This window comes from Hemibagrus wyckioides, linkage group LG27 (assembly GCF_019097595.1).
Source record: "Hemibagrus wyckioides isolate EC202008001 linkage group LG27, SWU_Hwy_1.0, whole genome shotgun sequence".
NCBI lineage: Eukaryota > Metazoa > Chordata > Actinopteri > Siluriformes > Bagridae > Hemibagrus > Hemibagrus wyckioides.
Window position 1 is genome coordinate 13141287 of NC_080736.1, and position 22752 is coordinate 13164038.

The 22752-nt window shown below is 36.9% G+C and overlaps 2 protein-coding genes across 2 annotated transcripts; both read right to left on the reverse strand.

The window, feature by feature from the left end:
- Positions 1 to 700: 700 nt before the first annotated feature.
- aplnr2 (apelin receptor 2) lies at positions 701 to 2780 on the reverse strand. The gene is made up of 2 exons (XM_058381258.1): positions 2651 to 2780; positions 701 to 2311 (listed from the first exon to the last, which is right to left on the reverse strand). The coding sequence occupies exon 2, from the start codon at positions 2135 to 2137 to the stop codon at positions 902 to 904; it is 1236 nt and encodes a 411-aa protein (XP_058237241.1). The 5' UTR covers positions 2138 to 2311; positions 2651 to 2780; the 3' UTR covers positions 701 to 901.
- Positions 2781 to 10136: 7356 nt separating this feature from the next.
- LOC131347303 (CD59 molecule (CD59 blood group)) lies at positions 10137 to 17391 on the reverse strand. Its single transcript, XM_058381259.1, has 4 exons — positions 17310 to 17391; positions 13182 to 13254; positions 12212 to 12316; positions 10137 to 11841 (listed from the first exon to the last, which is right to left on the reverse strand). Exons 2-4 carry the CDS (start codon positions 13234 to 13236, stop codon positions 11642 to 11644), a joined length of 360 nt encoding a protein of 119 aa, XP_058237242.1. The 5' UTR covers positions 13237 to 13254; positions 17310 to 17391; the 3' UTR covers positions 10137 to 11641.
- Between the last annotated feature and the right edge of the window lie 5361 nt (positions 17392 to 22752).

The following is a 22752-nucleotide window of genomic DNA, read 5'->3' on the forward strand; positions in this document are numbered from 1 at the left end:
TGGGAAAGGGTAATAAAAGCTGTTGCAGCAGTGAGGTTAGTGGATTCTTCTCAGTAAAGATTGGAAGGCCATGAGATTCTATGGTCTGATGAAATCAAGATTAAACATAGTTTTAATGGAAAGTGTTGTGTAGAACCAGACTCTGCACATCTGGAAACTTCCATTCCTACAGTGAAGAAAGCGTGCTTGAGTGCTCAGCATGCTCTGGCTGATTTTGCTCATTAGGGTCTGTTTTTATGCCTCTGTTTCTAAGGGAGTTTCTGAGTTGTCCATGCATCTGTCCAAGATTCTCTATCTCAATGAGTGTTTGAATGCTTGTAGGATTTATTTGGACTGATCCTTGTAACCAACAGATGAACTAATAAGATTATTAATCCAAACTGAGTGAAGGACAAATGTCTAAGAATTGTCTTACCATCTTGTTTCCATCTTGTTTGTCAGAGACATGTTATACACTCTTACATGTTAACACCCAGGAATAAATTTCTGGCTATCAGTAATGTTTATAATCTATAATCAGTACATTGGTAGGAAATTCTTTGTAAGTACAATATCCCAATTCAGTGGGTAACTAAGTGGTTAACTCTTTGTCCTACTGGAACAGTTCATATTCACAAGACTTAATTACAAAGTGTCAGAAAGAATGTACTTTTTTATTTTCACATAGTACATTGAAATAATGCTTTAAAGCTGTCGTGGTCAATGTTTCTCTTCTACAGTTCAGTTTGTGAGAGATTATAGAGGAATTCTTAGCACCCTCTCATGGGGAAAACGTGTTCATTTCAGTTTCACAGTTATCACCATATGCTTTCAGTAGCAGTTAACACACATAGACAAACAATCTACATCTCATACAGTAATTCATATAAAAAATATTTCATATTCAAATTAATATTAACTGCTAAATGTTGCAGTATTCTGTTCCTGTTTTGGATCGGTGTCCTATTTCTCTCACTATTTTATCCTCTTCCAACTCAACCCTTGTTCCTGTTTCTCTGTCTTCTGCTTCATCCCTTTCTCCCTCACGTCTTCTCCAAACAAGCTTGACTGCGCATTTGCATCGTCGCCGGAAGGCTGGGTCACAGCAGGCATAGAGCAGTGGGTTCAGGCAACTGTTCATGTATGCTAGGCAGATTGCATAAGGGTGGACAGCAACCAGCCAGCGGTCAAAGCTGCAGGAATAGGGCAAAATATCAAGTTCAACTAAATCTGACAGGGTCTTATTAGCATGAAAGGGCAGCCAACAGAGGAAAAAAGCCAGCACGAGGGCAATAACGATGCGCAGAAGCTTGCGCTGGCGCTGCCGATCAGGTTGAGGTGAAAGACGAAAATGGCGGGACAAGAAATGTGCCAGGGAACAGTAGCAAAGAAGCAGCACAATAAGTGGAAGCAGGAAACCCAGGACAGTAGACTTCAAACCTAGCAGTGCTGACCACATCACTTCCGCCTGTTCTCGTGTTGCTGGATCAAGGTCTAGTGAGACCAAAATAGAATAGTCCATGTCACACAAGCACTGTGGACCACTATTATTATGTTCACCATCATCCAGCCAATCAGAATGTCCCTCCACCTCTCTGACAGTTCGTAGAAGAAGAGCAGGAAGTGCAAGGATGCTGGCAGTCATCCATACACACCCTACGATGTACCAGGCTCTTACTGGTGTTATGTTCTTGCTGGGGCTACGCCGTTTGATCACACAATAGCGCTCAACGCTGAGTCCAGCCAGAGAGAACACACTGGCATACATGTTCAGTGCCACCAGGTAGCTGCTCACTCGACAAAGGAAGCTGCCAAATGGCCAGTGATAGTCCAGGGCTGTGTATACTGCCCACAAAGGGAGAGTAATGACAAAAGCAAGGTCAGCCAAGGCCAAACTGACAATCAGTGACTCTGTTACGGAACGTGAAGAAGAGGAAGGTCTATAGGAAGGTTCACGTTTGTTTTGGCTCCTAATCCTCCATAGCCTTTTTCCACGGCAGTTCAAGTATGTACAGAGCACAAAGGCATTTCCAAATGTACCAACGATGAAGGTTAAGAGGTAAATCACTGGAATCAGCACTCGTGTGGCCCTCCATTCTCCGTAGTCACACTGGGGAAGTGGAGTGGGAGAAGCAAGAGGCCAATCCGACTCCGACATAGAGAGAGGATTTAGACAGGACTTTCTAGGTTTTTTGCCTTGTGAAATCCAGTTCTTCTTTTCTGTATGCACTAAAGTGGATATTTAGGTCTGATTCTCTCTCTTCTGACTTTTAATGCCAAAATAATGACAACACTTATCTCATCTGGTGTATTTTCCAAGAAGCTGAGTTTCCTGTTGAAAGAGATGGAGAACAGGTGTGAAATTGTTGACTGTTTAAAATATCTAGACGCAGAAGATAAAATAAAATACAATTTGCCTTTTAAAAAATATCAAATATTTACTACACTTTAAGCAAACGACAGAAATATGTCAAATGTTAAAACAATAAATGCACAAACTACACAGGTATGACGTATTTAATTTTTAATTAAAACTATTTAAGGACAATTCTATTTCAACTAAGGTGAATTTCAGGAAATTATGTGTTAACATTACAATAAGAATGCAAAACGTTTGTATTTTATAAATGCTACAGTAGACATAAATGACGTGATCTTCAGTCATTCCTACCTGTTTTCTCTCTCTCTTTCTTTCTTGCTTTCTCTCTTTCTCAGATGACAAGCTGGAGGTCTGTATGTTGAGATGTTTGTCTCTTCTTGAGCCAAAACTCAAGTTATCTTCATCTTCCTCTTACCTCCACTAGATCACAAAGTGTACTACTCCTGTTTCTCCTTAAGAGTTGAGTCTCCCTCTCTAACCCCACCTTTATTTCTTTGCTGCTGGACCACCCCTACAGTGAGCTGGTGAGATCCTCAAATAGAAGGCAAGTGTTTACAAGGTAAGTAAACTGAGCAAAGTGCCACTGGCACTGCTTTGTACACCTCTGCAGTAAAAGGGAATGTGTGTGCACACATAACAAAGCCTTTAACACTGCCATAAACAAACAGTCACACAATCACTGCAGTCAAGTAACATAACAGCCAGCAAACACACCACTATAGTCATTCTGTATCAAAACGCATATACATGACTGTTGAGGAATGCAGAGTTTCTTACTTTGTTACATGTTTTGGTAGTGAATTGTAAAAAATCAACAATTTAAGTTGACTATTATAAAATAAAAAAAAATAAAATAGGTAAAAACTATTGTATTAAATATGCATTATGTACACTATTTTATTTGTATAGCAATTTATAACAATATACATAGTCACAGAGCAGATTTTACAGAAATCTGGATGTTGATTCAGATCCCAAATGAGGTGACAGTTTGAAGAAAAACAGCATGAGGAAGAAACCAAGAAAACTTGAGAAGACTCAAAAGGCATCCCGTCCTCTTCTGTGTGACACCGGATAGTGGGAATATAAATCACAGCAATAACACAGCTGCAGTTACTACAGCTATCCGAGTGTAAGGTCAAACAGAATGAAATGTTTTGAACCAATGTTCATTATGAGTGTATTGTACATGATAGTGAAATTCAGTTTGCAATAATTTGTTCCCTTTTTTTTGCCAGCTCTCCTGGGTTTCTCAGAAACACAGGAAGTCGGCCAACATCATTTTCAAAAGCTGCTCATCTTTTCAGCTCAAGTTGTGTCACAGGGCAGCACAAAACCTCCAGTGGTAGTTTTATTTGACTTTTAGTTAAAAGAGTAAATACTAATACCTCTGGTTTGTTAGCTGTTCTCTCAAAAAAATGTTTTTTTTTTATCGTGTAGCTCTCAAGTAAAATGACCTGGACAAAATATTATATTATACAGTATAAAAAGGAGTCCTGGGTTTGATTCCATGCTTTGGTTACTGTTTTTATGGGGGTGTGTTCTCTCCATGTTCACATGGATTTTCTCTGGGTTTTCTGGTTTCCTCCTCCTACCAAAAACATGCAAGTAGGAGGAGAGGCTATGTAATGTGGCTATGAATTCCCCGAGGTCCAAATGAGTGAGTGAAAATTTGTGGATTTGGTGGCCTGCGATGAAATTTCTTGTGCCAGTTATTATCAGGAAAGTCTCAACACCTACTGTGACCCTGCTCAGGATAAACTGTTTACTGAAGATGAACGAATAAAATAATAAAATAATAGTTACTCATGATTATTAGAGTTTTAAGCTAGCAACATTAAGCATTATGTTTATTTATTTAAATTATTTAAGATTTTTTTTCCTGACATACAATATCTTTCTGAACCTAAATGTTTCCCCCTTTTGCCATATACTGCTATTTAACCACTAAATTCCAGACAGTATTCAAGTGGGAAATGCCACTTCTGTGGTCTGGCTGGGGTTAAACACACTGTTCTGATTCATAGATTTCTAAAACAAAAGAAGTGTAGATGAATCTGTGTGTGTGCATGTGTGTGTTCCTAGAGAGGGGCTAACATGGTAAAAGAAATCTTTTTGTCTCCAAACTTTTATTGTGAAAAGGAGTAAACAGGGGAGTTGTTTACAAGGTTTCATTGTGATGCATTACAAATGTTTAAAGAAGCAGACTTCAGCCAAGACACACACATACACACACACACACACACACTTTGTAGCTGGTTTAGAACATTGAGAAGAACAACAAGAAATGTTCTTTCCAGAAAATGTGTAAATATTTAGTGGAAATGTAAAAAAAAAAAAATAAAGGAAATGTTACAAAATAACATCTTTATTTAATATTTACTTTTACATTTATAAGAGATGCTCTTTATCCAGGATCTAGGTATTCACAGTGCACACAAACCAACCATTTTTACATTTAACATTTATATTTAATTAGATTCAATACATTTAGATTGAAATGTAATATGTACAGTAACCTTTAATACCATATAACATGTAACATTTTAAGTTAAATTTGACCTGTATTCATGTATGTCTTGTGAGCTTTTCATAAAATTCACTTCACTTCCCATTCTTGGTCCCCATCCCCTAAACAATATGGAAATTGGCAGATATTTGGTTCTCCTACACTTAAAGACAAAAAAAAAAACAGATTCGGTGTGACTTCAAGACAAATGTTTATGGCATATTTGTTGCTTACAAAAGCAGAAAGCATATCCCTCATTCTGTCACTGATTTTAAACCAGTAGTGGTGCATAGAGGTTTAGACTCTGACTGTAGCCATTTCAGCAGCATAACTCATGAAGAAGAAAGTGAAAAAATGAATACAGTTTAGCACTGAGTGCAGAAAGTGAACCTTTGTCAGATTCTTCTGAAAAAAAAAAAAAGATTTGTGCTAATGAAGTTGCAATGTCTATTTCTTGTATCAGGCAAGGGCAGTGACCAGTTGGTGAAAGACAGAAGGGTCAGCTGTAGCATTTAAAAATGCAAAGAAAAATTGTGTAAGAATGAAAAAAGAGGAACAAACAAACAAACAAACAGAAAAAAAAACATTGTGGAACCTGTTGAGTATTATTGATATGTTTTCAGTATTACCTCTGAGGCAATATTCAATTATTCACAAGGTGTTGTCTTAATTAATGAATGACACAAATACGAATATTTTTCAAAAGACACATGAAAGCTTTCAGATCTCATTTTTATGATGGGCTATATTTTCACCAAAGCCCTTTTACATCTGAAGGTAAATTCAAGTTTTTCCTTATTTTATATATTGATGACTTTCAGATTTGCAATACACTTAGAACATTTCAAAAGAGTTTATTGGGTTCTGGGAAATATACCGTCACTATTCTGTTCTGAGTTGTTATTTGGCAGTGCTGTGCAAAGCAGAAGATTCAATTGCACTAGAACCCTTTTTGAAAGATCTTGGAGTATTGGAGAGAGAAGGAATTTTCATTACTAGTCTCGGTGAAAATGCCAGAAGTACAGTGATGTGTGTTGTTTGGTGGGTTTGCTGAAAACCTTTCTGTACTATATCCGTTATGCCATGGCCAGAGTTCATATTTTCAGCTGAATGGAGGCATTTCAGAGAAGGCAAACAAGTAACACTCTCTTCATAATGAATCAGCATTATCAATTCATTTGGTGTCAAAAGACAATGCATCTGCACGTCTCCTGCACAAAGTTTTTGCAGGAATCGTTCATGTAGAACTGGCTTTATGCTTAGATGTTTTCATCAAAAATAAGTACTTGGACAGACAAAACCAACTGTCCAAAGTCATTTCTTCTTCTTTTTTTAAATCACAAAAGTTTTGAATGAAATACCCATGAAAACTGGGCCCTGCTCAGCTTCCAGTTCTCATAGTTCTCAACAATTCTAATTGATGAACCTGCGTGGTTTAAGTCTAACCTTGAAGAAAATGGCCTTAAACAAATTGTGCAACTGATAGTTTCACCAGTACAACACCTTGGTTATCTTGACATGGCTTGTCATTGGTAAACAATGACAGCGTTCATTTTTCAGTGAACTATCCCTTTAATTGATTCTATATTTAACTAATTGTCTTTTTCCAACAGGACGTGTGTGAACCATCACTATTAGGGGTGATTACTGATGAACACTCTGTTTATATATTTCACCTGCCCTCTGGTATTCCAGATACCTGTGTGAATTTGGAGTCAGTAGTTAGAGAGACATTTCAGGTAGAATGGAACTTTACAAAAAAGTTCTTTCTTTTGCAACATGTAAACTTAAAGATAAAGACATTATCAAGTAGAGCCAGTGATTATAAATTTAGCAACAGTTGCCTTTTTAGCTCTTATCTATATTGTCTTATCTAGCTCCAATGCCATATCAACCTCAGATGACTTTTTCGTGTACAGCCAATGCTGTAACTGCTGAAAATTGAGCTCCAAACCTAAATAATCAACCTAAGAATGGTAATCAATCAATTTCACCTATTTAGATAGGAATGAAATAATAGACTGTAACAGATTTTTTTTATTAAATATAAAGGCATGTGTTGTTTTACTTCAAAACATTCTGTCATTTTGTGTTTTTCCAGCTATAAACATTTCCAAAAATTATTTTGCAAGTAAATACACATTAACTTTACTTTGAGGATACTTATGTAGACCTAGATGACCTGGAGCAGCACACTGAGAATTATCATGAAAGGTGGCTCATGGATGATCCTTTAGTGTCTGGGATAGTGTTGGAAGATATAGAGGTGCTGACGGCATTGGCAGGTTGCTGCTTTGCTACTTGGCCTAATCTGTGCAATTAATCTGAGTTACCTGAGTTAACTTTTCCAAAATATTCTACTGGTGGTAGGCAGTGGCAAAGTGCCTCCAAAGATGTATTCTCTGAAGACAAGGCTTCATCATTGAAATAAAAGATTTCAGTGAAATTGTTTTGACCATTACTTTCCAACTCAAAATATGTTTAGCCATACTGGTTCTACATTGTTAATGTTAGAGAATTGTTCATCTTTCATGAAGGGTTGCAAAGCTTGACACTTCCACACTTGTCACCTTTGCCACATTTTTTAAGCAAACAAAATGAGCCTACATAATATTAGGCAAGTCCTTTTGATTGGACTGAGATTCTGAGATTTTCAAGCCAGTCAACACTTTGAACTCCTTGTCATGTTCCTCAAACCATTCCTGAACAATGTTTACAGTGTGAGGGAGCACCATCCTGCTGAGGACAATACCATTAGGGAATACTGTTACCCTGAAAGGGTGAACTTCGTAACAATCCTTCCAACAATGTTTAAATAGGTCATATTTGTCAATGTAACATCTACATGAATTCCATGACTCAATGTTTTCCAACAGAACACTGCCTCAGTCAGCATGCCCTCTTCTGCTCTTCTGTGGGATCAGACCAGACGGACTAGCCTATGCTCCACACCTGCATCAGTGAGTCTTGGACCCCCATGATCCTGTTGCCAGTTTAGCGAATTTTCTTACTTGGACTTTTGGTAGCTATTATCACTGCATACCGGGATCACCCAACAAGGCCTGTGGTTTTGTAGATGCTCTGACCATCTAGCCATCACAATTTGGTCACATTTGCTCAAATCCTGTTTTCATGCTTCCAATGCATGAAATTCAAGAGCTCACTGTTATAATAGTATAAACAATAATATATTCCACCATTTGTAAGGTGCTATTGTAACAAGATAATTATTGTAATTGTATACACCTGCCAGTGGTTTTAATGTAATGGCTGATTGGTGAAAATATACTGTACACATGCTGATCAGACATAATATCCTCTTCCTCTGTATGTGGAGTTCGCATGTACAGTATTCCCCACGATTCTGAGGTAATCCAGGTACTGCAGTTACTCCCCCAATCCAAAGACACGGATTGTTTGCTGAATGGTATCTCTAAATTGTTGGTGGCGTGTGAGTATGTGATTGTGCCCTGCAATGATTTTTTTATTAGATACTGGTCACCTTCCTTTCCTCTTCCTCTTCTCCTTTGCATTGCACCTCTCTGAGCTCTGCCAGCTCTTTTATTATTGGGATCTGTTATGACAAACATTGCAAATGCACACTTAACCTGAGGATCTCATTATGTGTTAATTGAGGTCAGGTTTGGAGGTTTTGAAGTCCTCCAAACATTGAGTATTTTGTAATTTTGTGTTTAGAGTTTTAGGTTCAACAGGTTCGACATATCTGAGGCATGTGTCAAAACACCAGTTTTGTTATTAGAGGTTTGGGAAATGAGTCTTTCCTCTGATATGTGAAGAAACATTTTCAGATATTTGGCTCATAAAAGTAGTGATTAAGAAAAACACAGATGTTAACCAGCAAATTACGCTCAAGTCAGAAAGAGATCTCAAGTAAGCTAACAGTGTGTGTGCACATGATTGAAATGCCCCATCAGATAGTATCATAGTATCAGATAGTAGCACTGGTGTACAAAATAAGCACCTGCATGACACAGTTCTTTGTCCAGGCCATTATACTTTTAGTTGGTTTCAGCCTCTTTAATGAATTTCCATTATTCAAAGTTGACGTTTATCAATCTGTTATTATTTATTATTCCTCTTGGCCATTGCAGCTAGTGGACTGACTGCAGCTGCTAGTGTAATCTACATCTACAGTGTAATCTAGTGTAGTAACACGTAATAGCAGAGCCTGGGAAAAAGAGAGGAAGATTACTCATATTAGTTCAGCACTATTGAGTGTTTACTGTCCCTAGGATTTTATCATGTATAAAAATTGAGGAAGTAACGTGCTGTACCATTAGATACTAGTCCCAGTAGTATTAGATTTTCTTTATACACTATATCACCAAACGTTTTGAGATATCTGCTGTCTACATGCACATGAATTTTGATGACATCCTATTCTTAATCAGTAGGGTTTAATATGGAGTTGGTCTGCCCTTTGTAGCTACACCAGCTTCAACTCTTCTGGGTAGGCTTTCCACAAGGTTTATGGGAATTTTTGACCATTCCTCTAGAAACACATTTGTGAGGTCAGGCACTGATGTTGGACAAGAAGGTCTGGCTCGCAGTCTTCACTCTAATTCATCCCAAAGGTTTTCCATGAAGTTCTCTATGCACTGTTCTTGAGCTAATCTGAAGGCCATACAAAGTTTGGATATCTGTAGCTATTGACAGAAAATTGGTGACTTCTGCACACTCAGCATGCGCTGACCCAGCTCTGTGATTTTATGTGGACTACCACTTTGTGGATGAGTTGTTGTTGTTTTCAACTGCTCCCACTCTGTTATAATACCACTAATAGTTGATTGTGGAATAATTAGTAGTGAGGAAATTTCACAAATCGACTGATTGCCCAGGTGGCAACCAATCACGGTACAACACTTGAATTCACTGAGCTCCTGAGAGCGACCCATTCTTTCACAAATGTTTGTAGAAGCAGTCTGCATGCCTAGCTGCTTGATTTTAGACAACTGTGGCCATGGAAGTGATTGGAACACCTGAATTCAATGATTTGGAGGGGTGTCCCAAAACTTTTGGCAATATAGTGTACATGACTATGGATTCAAGAAAAGATGTTCAGTGGCAAAACATAATTGTAAAGCTTGTATCAGTCAATATAGAAAGAAAAAAAAACAAGTCTGACAAATAAGACAAAAAGGGGATAAAGATTGAGGAAAAGAAAAGTATAGGGAAAATTTTTCACCATATTGTAAATAAACATTTACATATAAAAAAAAATACAGAAGTACAACAGAAACAACAGTGTGAATTTAAAGATGTTTTTTTTTTTATTAAATGTACACTTATTAGTACTAGAATACTGGACGTGACAAAAAACAAAACTTCTCTCCTGCATTACAGGGTTTTTTTTAGACTCAACTTCTACTTGAACCTCTAAAGCCCATAGTTAAGGAGAGCTGAAGTTTCACTACCCTAACACAATACTGCCTATAATACCATTAGTAATGAACACTGTAAAAAGCAATTAATCTAAAAAGAAATGTATGTTTTATATAGCAGTTATTGCATATTTCCAACCAGGTTCCCTGTATAAACTTTTTTTTTTTTTTAAGGAAAGCATTTCTAAAGGCAATGGTCTGTAAGTGCTTCAGTGGTTTCTGAACAGATTCTTGAGGATTAATGGGCTAAACTAAATTATCATTACTTTATTTCAGATTTATTCACATTTTCTATCATATACAAATCACTCCTTGCAGATCCATTAAAAGGATCGAGCAATATGAAGGATGAAAATCCTGTATTGACAATAATGATAAAGTAAAAAATTGGTTTGTTCATCCTACTTTTATTTGAGAATGTGAGAATGAAAAAATTAGAGATGGGCCCGATCAGATCCTATATCTCTACCGTGTCCGATATTGGCATCATTCTCTTATCGGTTATCGGACGGACAGAACTGATCCATATTCTAATCCGCAGCCTTCTCTGTACCATGAACCCACTGTAACCTAAAATAACATAAAATTAGACACGTCACCGATCTATCTTCCATCCCACATTTTATAAACCCACGGCAACTTCAGTCTGTAACTGAGTAAGCAAATAACATTTGAGCAAATGTTGTTTGTTTGGAGATATTTTAATCTGGAAACGCAAAAAAAAAATAAGACTGCTACTTGTAATGTGTGTAAAGCCAGTGTATAGAGGGGTGGAAGGATGGTTGCACTGCACAATACAACCAATGTAATCAAGCACAAGTGAAAGAGTACCAACGCTATAAATAAATTCCTTTGGAATGCATTTAAATTTGATGTATTTTTGTATATTTTTGCTCTTCTAATCAGAAGTATCTTTATTTTTATCTTTGGTTTATTTTCATGACATACCTTAAACACAATACCAACAATATCAATGATAATATTAAAGTAAAAGGAGCTCTTGTAACAGAATCTGTATTGGTATAGCAGTTGTTTATCGTAACTGAAAAAAATGTGGATCTGCCCATCTTCAACAACATAAACAATCATGCAACCTATACAGTTTCACTTCCTCAGAGAAAATATATCACTTGGTAATAAAAACCTTACTTTTAAAATGCCATTAATATGAAGCCATAATTTAATTATTAATCTATATAGATATTAATCTAATGACATAATATTCTGACATGCGATCACACAGATGCAGATGCATCTGTCATTTGTCTGTTTATTTCTTTTAATCTCAGTTTTTATGTCCCTTAAAAGTATAACACTCAGGACTAGTATTGTTATCCACAGCATCAACAGGCAGTATCTGAATGCTTTCAATTAAATGATGCACCACCAGAACAGAGCCAGAGAAAGAACCAAGGCAATCACTGATGTCCTGGCTGCGCTCACAGAAGCACCATTACACAAGTCATGGTGGCAGCATTTGTGTTCAAACTTGCCCACCTTGGGAAACATGCTACCAAGAATGCTGGTTCTACAGTCCGAATACCGGATACACTGCCGGTATAACTTCCCATCTGAAATAGAGAGTGTGAAAGAAAGAAAATCAGAGGACAGGCTTAAGTAAATGGTGAGTAAAGCAATACATGTTTTAGAAATTACATGTTCAATGCTGCTCAAGCAAAAACACAGGAAAGCTACTACAAATAATACTATTGTACATGAATAAAACAGCATTTCTTATCCCATGGTGTACCATGTACAGTCATTTCTAGCCTCACTAATGAACTGTCATGTATTCAAAGCGGCGATATGTGGAGACGTCACTTATATTGAAGTATACCATTCAATAACAGCTATGACTAATACAGTACTAGTATAATACTAGTAACTAAAGTGTCTGTGTCTGTGTGTGTGTGTGTGTGCGAGCAAGTATCAGTCACACACTTTTCTCTTGCAACGTCAGGCAGCCATCCTCTTGGGCAGCGCAGTGAGCGGTTTGACTGCAGCTGCCAGTGTAATCGATGCAGCTGTAACACTTAATAGCAGAGCCTGAGACAAGCAGAAGGGAAAAAAAAGATTATTCATATTAGTTTAGCTCTATTGAGTGTGTACTCTCCAATAATAGACCAATATTTGGCCTTTGACACAGACTATATAGTAAATTACAATACACATAAATCCTTTCAATTTTTTTATTCATATTTATGTAGGAGACAATAGGGCTTTCACACTGCGCATATCCCCTGGTTATAGTTGTTCTAATGCCCATGTTTAAACCTAGGTAGAGGAACGTTTCAGACTGCCAATTTAGAAGCAAGGTTAGCATGGCTATTTGCCTGGGGTTATGCAAGCCTGCTCTAAAGGAGGATTTGCTGTGTTAACTCCACATTGTGATGCCAAACATGTAGAGTATGAAATGATGTGGTGTTAGAATCACATGAAAACAAGGATGTAGCAGGTGGCCAAACACTGAACATTACGGAAGTGCACTCTGTGAGGCACAATTACATGGCTGAAAAATTAGTTGAAGTTGGATTTTAGCGAAAGTCTGATCACGACAAACTTAAAATCAAGTCCAAAAAAGATCACAAAGCTGTAAAGATTTCAGCACCTGCCTGGGTGCAAAGCTCTGCTTTTTCCTCACTGACATGAAAACATGAGACAAGCTGTTACCGAAACTAGTCGCACGCTAAATTGATCCAATTTTGGTTGTTGAACATTAACCTAGGGTTTAGGAATGTACAGTGTGAAACGTCTGAGTATCAATCCACAGGATCAGTTGTTAACCCAATGTAAAGTATAAGCAGGATAGTATAGGATTCCAAATACCTGGAGTTTACCTGGAGAAAAGAGTTTGATTTAAAAAAATCCTCACATGATTTTATTAATCAGTCATGTTTAATACTGTACTTACCTAGGCCAATAAGGGCCAGAAAAAATACCAGGCTCACTTGCACAGAGACTTTCATTCTGGAGCCTTGGGTCTTCTGAAATTTAGAGAGAAAAATTCACAACTTATTTTCGCAGAACCCATGAGTATATTGTTAATAAAAGCTGTCTCTGCTTATATGCTGCTGAGCAGTTAATTCACTGAAAAACCACCACATAAAATAAATCAGATCAATTCAGTGTGAAGCACTCCGGAGATATTACAGCAGTCAGCACTTGTGAGGTTATGGATTATAAACAAATTATTTAACAAGCAATAATCAAAACACATACGGGAAGAGGAAGTGTATGTGTTTCACTTCTAATATTGTGACCTCATGGAGGGAGGCCTGAGTGCGGAGAGCATATGTGATCATACGCAGGGGTTGGGTTTGTTTTATGCATTTACACTAATACATTATTATATCTTCAATTTATTTTTTTTCTACACCAAATTCGATTAATTTTGGCCTACAGTGGCAAAGATCTTGTTTGTTTCATACCAAATAAGCTAAACTGAATAAATTTCCACAAACAATGACAATTGTAATTGTATTTAGTATGTCTCTGATGTACAGAACCACTTCTACTGTTAACTATTTTGCAAAAGATTGGGTGAGAAAGAGGGGGTTTATGGAGTGGAAAGTGACCATACCCTGTTTGTTTCCGAAACAAAGAACAACAAAAAGAATTTCCAAATGTTCTGGGCTAGTTCCAGGACTTTCACACTGTTGTTGAGTTGTAGGCGGGCTAGAAATTTTGCTGAACCATCTCAACCCTGTTTTTTTTAATTACTTTTTATACTGGATACTGTATGCTGTGAACTCTCAATTGCCTACGCCAGGGTTACTCTAAATATTTCGTAGGGGCTACATTATTAATGTTGTACTGCTTGATCAAAATCTATGGTCCACAGCCGTTGTTGGGTCACTGACCAAAACAGAGCTCATCATCACCAAAAATTAAAAACACTTTTAACCTCAAACTGCTGAAAATCATGGATTTATTTATAACACCCAAGCTACAATTAGCAAAATAAAATCTGTTGAATCTGGTAAATGTTGGTAAATGATCAAAAATATGCCTCAAAGATACTGGACAGTGGGATATGGGACGTAAATTAACAAACACTTGCGGGTCTGGAGTGGACTATTCAGCAACAGGTATAGATGATATAGTCCCAGTAAACAGAAATACTTATTATTAGGAAATTCTGCTCTGTTCTGAGAAGTTTTATTATGATGCAGTGTCAAAATAACAGCAATGGCTACTGCAATAAACACTGAACTAGTACAGATTGAACTGACCTAGTACATTTAGATCAATTGTCTAGATGGGACTTAATCCATAGTCCAAATGGACAAATATGCCTTGGCTTTTCCTCATACAACAATAGACTGAGGTGAAAGTACTGAATAAGCTGGGTTAATTTTGTTGGTTAATATCTTGTTTTATATTGCAGCTCTATAACAAATACAGAGGCCATCTAAGTAAGGGCTGCAGTGGATCACTGGCCCAATTTGTTGTGAAATATTATTTACTTTTATACTTTAAAAAGAGTAACTTATGAAATACCACTCTAAGGCACTACTCTACCTCTGTCTGTGTAAGTCAGACTAGACTTTACTTATTGTACCCTGACTTAAAAACTAAAGATAAAAGTGGGCAACCATCCTCTAAACCAAAGTTGATGCAAATACTTTAAAATACTGTATTTCCTAAATTGCAAAAGAAAAATGCAACTGCCTGTTACTTTCTTGTAAATCCTTAGTAATCTTTACCCTGCTTTTGTAATGGGAATGATTTCTGCTTATTTCCAAGAAGATGGAATATGCCCTGATATCCAAGTGGAGTTCAAAATTGTTTAAAGCAAGCACATATGAGTAGCACAAGTAGTATGAGGTAAATTCTTTAAAAACTGACATTGATGTTATTTATTATCTACGATCTATTTATTATCTATGATCGATTTGTTTTGTGTGATGTTTTCTAAAGAGAATCATTTGTTATGGAAGATGATAATGAGAATTACTATTATTCCATCAATTTCTAGTACATGCATCAATAAGACCTCTTTAGAGAAAGTATATTAGGCTATTAAAATCCTCCATAAGGATGAAGGGTGGGGGAGCGGCTATGCAAGTCTTGATATTGGTATTATCTGGTGGAATGTATATTGAGCACATTGTGCTCTTTATACACACTGCTGTGGCTTATAAATTACTATCCAAATTGGTCCAATTATGTATAACACACTTCCATATTAAAATAACTGTGCCACCAGAAGTGCATCTGTTGTTTGCAACCAAAGAATTTAAGATGTAAAATTTAGACAAAGTATTATATACTGATAACCGTGACTCTTGCAGACATAAGGCAAGAGGATGAAAAGTGGCTGCAATACAGCAAAATATAGGCTCTGAAATCAGCCTTGGATGCTCCATTGGATGATAGTATAGTCCATAGCTACATAAAGAGTGCTGGCACATTTTGCCCTTAGATGTGCCGCACCTTTACCATTATTGACAATCTGTGGTTTTTCCAATTTGCCTCCAGGTCGAATCTGTCTGGAAAATGACTTTACAGAAAGTGTTTTTTCCACTTAAATGTTTTATTTGTAGAAAAGGAGGGGATCACGAAAATCTGTTTGTGCTTCAGTAAGTTTAATTGTTCGTAAAAATCACATTTTCTGGATCTCACTCTCTTTACTCTGCATCAGGATTATTTTCATGACCCTGGTCACATTCCCTTATTCTTACTTTTGACAGTTAAAGCATACCAAAGGGTTAAGAATAAATCACCCACAGGAACACTTATATAGCCAATAATGATTCTTTATGGTGGGTGAGGTTTATCAAAGGTAATAATGTACATGCCGGTTTTAATATTTTTGCCTTCTCTTTTTTACTGTTCCTTAAGTTTTAAGCTCCACAGCAATCTCAACTTCTTCCACATCATCAAATTCTCCGGTACGGATCACCCTCTTGCAGTAATTAAGAGAAGCATGAGGAAGAATCTTAATTTAAAAATCAGCAAATAAATTAGCATGAATGGGTCAATTATTTAAATAAATACTGTTTTATTTTATTGTATATTGGTATCAGTCCTAAATATGTATAGTAATTGATCAGTTGAATCAGAAGTGCACTTCTCTTTTCTTCACTTTATTTGGAACAACTCATGCCTGCATTTATTTCAACAGCCAATCACATGGCAGCAGCACAATGCATAAAGTCATGCAGATCAAGGGTTTTCAGTTAATGTTAAAAGTTTATTTCAGAAATGTAGCACCTGATATAGAGTCCAAAAACATGTTGAAAAAAGAAATTGGACAGGGATCAGAGATAGAAGACGAACATGGATCATGTTCCAGTGAAGCAAAAGAAAAATAAATATAATGTTACATTAAATGTAAAATCTCAGAAAAGATGGAGTGCACATTCTGCCTTATCAATCAGTCTCTATATCTCTATATCGAACAATTTCTATCTATCTATCTATCTATCTATCTATCTATCTATCTATCTATATACATTATCCTGTCACGCACTATATGGATTTTGTTTTCTCACCACTCTGCCATCACCATCTATCTATCTATCTATCTATCTATCTATCTATCTATCTTATCCTGTCACGCACTATATGCGTTTTTTCTCTCACCACACTGCCATCACCACTAACAAACAAAACACTGAAGCTCTGGAAAACAATGCACTACACATTAGTGGGCTCCTAATACTGTGTGTACTGCTATCTATCTATCTATCTATCTATCTATCTATCTATCTAATAATCGTATATGTGTGCGTATATGTCTATAATAAGAATTTAAAAACTGTAAAAATGATCGTTCACTAGTCCCAAACTCCACAGAGATCAAGATTTGATTTAATCATCTTTTAATTGTAATTCTATTTGTGGTGTTTCTGTCTACTGGAATTGCTGTATTATGTTTATTATAATTAGAGAGAAATAAGTTAATGCCGAAAATCAACATAGCACTCATCCCAATTTCCCAATTCAATTAGCAAACCACTAATTGAAATAGGGACGACAAAAAATAAACAGACATCATTTGAACTCTGAACTCAATTCGAAAGCATTTACTTACACCGTTGGGGAGCCGCTCTTGAACAGACCCAATTTATTCGCCGGTTTCTCGCCTGTCTGAAAGTTTAGTGTTTGTCATCACCAGATCTGCCAATTACTGCCAGCTAGCCACGCCTCACAGTCAGGGTTGCCAGACATTGTCAAAGCCATCCTAGGTTCTATTCATCGTACAACGCTGTTCTATCAGTGTCTGAGTTATTCCTTTTGACGTTATGCAATGCATTTAACAGTTGAAGTATGTTAAATTCAATTACATTTTATTTGAATAGCGCTTTTAACATTGGACATTGTCCCAAAGCAGCTTTATAAGAAATATAGTACAAAAGCTCAAGAATTAATATTAGACTTATTAATTAATAATAAAATAATTTGTTTTTACCCATAATCCCTAATGAACAAGCCTAGGGCAAATGTGGCAAGGAAAAACTCCCTTAGATGGTAAGAGGAAGAATCCTTGAGAGGAACCAGACTCAAAAGGGAATCCATCCTCATTTGGGTGACATGGGGAGTGTGAATTATCATAAACACTGGAGAGTGTGATTATGAATAATGTTCTTTCTACATTCATATACAGTCAGTTGGAGTTCCTGTAACCAGGAGCTCCTGAGCAGCTCATAAATTAGCTTAACATCTGAGTTCATTATAGATTCAACACCAACTCCTCCATGTCGGAGCCTTCATATGCTTAATGATAGAGATACAGCATATGTAGTGTTATTTTGTGTATTAATTAGGATGTTGTTGTCCTAAAAGTCCTCTCTTCTTCTCTTTGAGTGTCCAAAATGTTGAGAGTTGAGAGTCCAACCGGAGATGGTGCATCTCTGGATGCCTTGGGATCCTTGCAGGGTTGGGCTCTTCTCACTGAAGGTCCGAGATCTTTATGAAGCGGAGCACACCTGGAGCTGGCACAATCCCTAGATGCCTCGGGATGCGTAGAAAAAGAGAAGCAAGTGGAGAGGAATTAGCGTAGCTGCTGTTCATAATATTAGCAAACACTGGATGATAATGTGCATTAGATCAGATGTACTGGAGCACAAGGTTATAGGATGTATAATGTGTATGCCTGGCTAAAGAGTTAGTCTTTAATCTACATTTAAACTGGGAGTGTGCCTGAGCCCCGAACACTGTCAGGAAGGCTATTCCAAAGTTTAGGAGCTACATACGAAAACACTCTACCCCCTTTAGTGGACTTTGATATTCTGGGAACTACTAGAAATGCAAAGTTTTGTGATCTCAAAGAGTGTGATGGATTGTAGTGCATTAGAAGACTGGTTAGATTAGTTGGAGCTAAACCATTTAAAGCCTTGTAAGTAAGTAGCAATAGTTTGTAATTCTAAACTTAACAGGTAGCCCATGCAGGGATAATAAAATTGGGGTTATGTGATCATATTTTCTTGACCTGGTAAGGACTCTGGCAGCTGCACTGTGGACTAATTGTAGCTTGTTTATTAAAGATGCAGGACAACCACCTAGTAATGCATTACAGTAATCTAGTCTCTGAAGAAGGCTGTTTTTGTAATATTGGAGACATGATTTTCAAAGTTGCTGTCTAAAATTATACCCAGGTCGTTCACTGTCGAGGTAGTAGTAAAAGTACATCCTTTTAAATGCAGTTGAATTGTGAGAGCTTTCGTGTACTGGTGTTTGAACTTATAAGTAATATTTCTCTCTTATCTGGATTTAATAATAGAAAATTATAGGTCATTTAATCTTTTATATCTTTAACACACTCAAATAATCTAGACAATTTAGATATGTCATCTGGTTTTGCTGAGATATATAACTGGGTATCATCAGCATAACAATGCAAACTAATCCCATTCCTTCTAATGATGTTAACCTAGGGAAGCATGTATAGTGAGAAAAGCAGAGGTCCTAAAACTGACCCTTGTAGGACCCCATAATTCACTGACATTAAACTGAATAGTTGTCCATTTAAGTTTACGAAATGGTATCATTTCTGTCCCTGAATACCTGTGTAATTTTGTAAGCGAGCTAGGAGAATGTCATGATCTATAGTGTCGAATGCAGCACTAACATCAAGTAACAAGTATCAAGTAATATTGAGATGCAGCCTTGCTCCGAAGCTAAACACAAGTCATTTGTAATTTTTAACTAGCACAGTTTCTGTACTATGATGGGGCATGAAATCTGACTGAAATTCTTCAAAGATATTGTTTTTCTATAAGAAGGAGCATAATTAAGCAGACACTACCTTTTCTGATATTTTAGGCATAAATGGAGGGTTTGAAATGGGTCTGTAATTTGATAATTCGTTGGGAGTTGATAGTTTAGGTTTCTTAATAAGGGGCTTAATAACCACCAGCTTGAGCGGTTTAGGGACATGACCTAAAGATAACGGGAAGTTAATAATATAGAGAACAGACTCTCCAGCGGTATGTAGCACTTCTTTCAGTAATTTAGTTGGAATTGGATCTTACAAACATGATGTTCTAAAAACTTCTAATTTAGTTTTTCTCTCACTTTCTCTCAAAGTTAAGGGATGGTCTTTTGAGGGCATGAGTATGACTATTGTACCATGTTGCAGGTGTTTTATCTCTAACCTTATTTAATCGGATGGGGGCAACAGTATCCAAAGTCATTTTGGTTTAGGGGTATAGTGAGAAGTTGAAACAGATCAGGCAGATTACTTGTGAATCTGTTTTTAGTGGTCGGAATAATAGTTCTACCAAGTCGATAATGTAGTGAGATACAGCTAATCTGTTCTGTGTGTACAGTATGAGCTAATGGTCTGTGATATCATCGCTTTGAGGTAGAATATCTATATCAGTGACATCTGCTCCATGTGATATAATTAAATCTAGCATGTGATTAAAACGATGAGTTGGTCTAGTTATGTATCGTTTGACCCCAAAGGAGTTGAGTCCATAAATGTGCAAACTCTTTAAGAAAATCAACATAGGGCCCTAGGGTCTATACATGGTGGCTGGAGCAATAGATAACAGGGATTCTTTTCTGAGAGTTCAACATTGGGTTCAAGCACTTCAAATGAGTTAAACCTGGATCCTGTTCTCTGAGACTAAGAAAATTCCTATAGATATTTGGAACACCACCTCCACAACCAGTCTGACAGGGCTCATGCTTATCGAAATATCCTGACAGGGTAGACTCATTCAGACCAATGTAGTCATTTGGTTTAGGCCAGGTTTTGGTAAGGCAGAGTGCATCGGGGTTATTATCCAAGATCATTTAATTTATAATAAGTGCTTTGGGTACAAGGGATCTAGAGAACTTTTAGTGAACTTATTGTTCAATCTCACTATTCAGGGAATAGATACCATTTTCTATAGGATGACCTATGTGTGTACTTGTATCAATCTGATGACCTGAACAGTAGCTATAATAATTATGATTTGACTTATGACTTACTAGTCAGATGGTGTGTAATGTCCTGGAGATCTTCAGGATGCTACACACCATCTGACCCTGAATAGCGGCTGAATGCAATTCAGCTGTTATGGTACAGCCTTAAGGTCTTATAGAATTGACCCAAAAATAATTCTTCCACCATGGCCTTAATTATATTTAGATTTTGCCCAATACACAACTGATGCCTGAATATATGGAAGGCTTGTGAGCTTGTACCAAGTACTTTTCAGAATATGCTGTAGTTAAATATATATTTTACCAGTCTTTCATATCAGTATCAATTTAAAGCATTTTTCCTGCCATATTGAAGACCACATTTACAGTTGGGACCCATAAAACAATCTTTTTCTGTCCACCCATTATAGGTTATGAAGAAATGTATATTCACTCAACAAACTTACACAGTCCCTGTGGAATATTCTAAACAATTGGATGAGTTGGCAGTGTGTGAGGAACATGCAGGACAGGGACTCCAGGAACAGGTTTGTAGAACAGCACTGGGGAAATAAATGTATATCTCTCCAGGAAGATACCTTCAGCAAGTAGAAAAAAGCCCATGTCACATATTTATTGCTGATAGCAACAGCTAGATAAACCCTTTTGTGTCAGCAAGTGACCAGTCTTACAGTCACTGCAAAACATGTGAGTAGTTTTACTCGCTACCTAGTGATAAATCACACATATAGTTACTGAACACAGTGTACACTGTATATATGCTGATTCAATCCAATCAGCTAATTATGTGGCAGATCATGCAGATACAGGTCAGTTTCCATCCCTCAGAAATTCTGCTCACTAGTATCCTCTTCTCACCTTTCTCATTTCTGCCAATGTACTGTAACTGACACTCACTTTACGTATTTTCTTTTTTGGCAATGTAATGAGGGAACCATAGAGACTTACACTAGAGACATACTCTAGAGACTCTAATCTAGAGACCCGCTCCCTCAGATCTACTAGCACTGCTTGACTAGTCCCAACATTTCTCAGGGTACTTTCTGTTCTGGCACCAAGGCGCTGGAATGAACTTCCCTTAGATGTCTGAATAGCTTCAAACGACAGGTGAAGACTTACCTCTTCCTTAAAAAACTTAATCTAGCACTTATTTTTTCCTTTTTGTTTTATGTATTTATTTATTTATTTATTTTTAATCAGGCTATTATTTTTTCCCCAACAGATTTTAGGCTGATGGTATTCTTACTCTATGACCTAGTGACCCATTGTTGATGTATTTACTGACAGAGACTTTAAAGCACTTTTTTTAATTACATCTCTCTGGATAAGGGCATCTGCCAAACACCATAAATCTAAATGTAAATGTTATTCACACAAACCAGCCAGTGTGCCATAAGCATGCCATGTCACAAATAAATTCACTTGGATCACCTTTGAATTTACTGACATCACATTCTCCATTGTGATGTTTGACGTGAACATTGATGGAAGCTCTTGACATGTATTATGATATGAGTGCATGATTTTATACACCAAGTTTGGTTTGAATGACCAAGTTTATAGGTGTTCCTATAAAATGGTTAGTAAATCTATGACAGTTTGAAGGCACTCTTAAATCATGAACACAAACGTCCACAATGTCCAACATGTAATAAGCATATTCAAAACATAATGGACTATTTTTTACATTTTTCTTATCTAGCCTATTCATTATATGCTATATTGCTCCTTCTCCACTACTGTAGGAAATAGTACCTGTGCAACATCAAGACAGAATTTGGTATAAATGCATCTGTAAATAAATACATTGGGTTTGAGTGTAAGAACTAGGCAGCTATATGGTCTATTTCACTGCAGTCAGAGAGATGATTGGCTGGTACAAGTCTTACGAAAAAGAGTCAGTGGGAGGAGACTGAGGCTGAAAAACAGCAACAACACAAAGCAATATCAGACAACCAGTAAACAAAGCACTTTTCATCTTGCCATCATTACAGCACACACACTGGCACCAACAGACAGAAAAAATGGGCAGAATTTCTGAACCCTGGATCTGTTTTGAGAACAAACAAGCTTTGAATCTTCAGTGTCTGCTACCTCTA

Coding starts and splice junctions, on each gene's coding strand:
- aplnr2 (XM_058381258.1), bottom strand. CDS start 2,137: ATGTCGGAGTCGGATTGGCCTCTTGCTTCTCCCACTCCACTTCCCCAG.
- LOC131347303 (XM_058381259.1), bottom strand. CDS start 13,236: ATGAAAGTCTCTGTGCAAGTGAGCCTGGTATTTTTTCTGGCCCTTATT. Junction 12,317..13,181: donor TCTGGCCCTTATTGGCCTAG/GTAAGTACAGTA, acceptor TGCTTGTCTCAG/GCTCTGCTATTAAGTGTTAC. Junction 11,842..12,211: donor CCTGACGTTGCAAGAGAAAA/GTGTGTGACTGA, acceptor TCTCTATTTCAG/ATGGGAAGTTATACCGGCAG.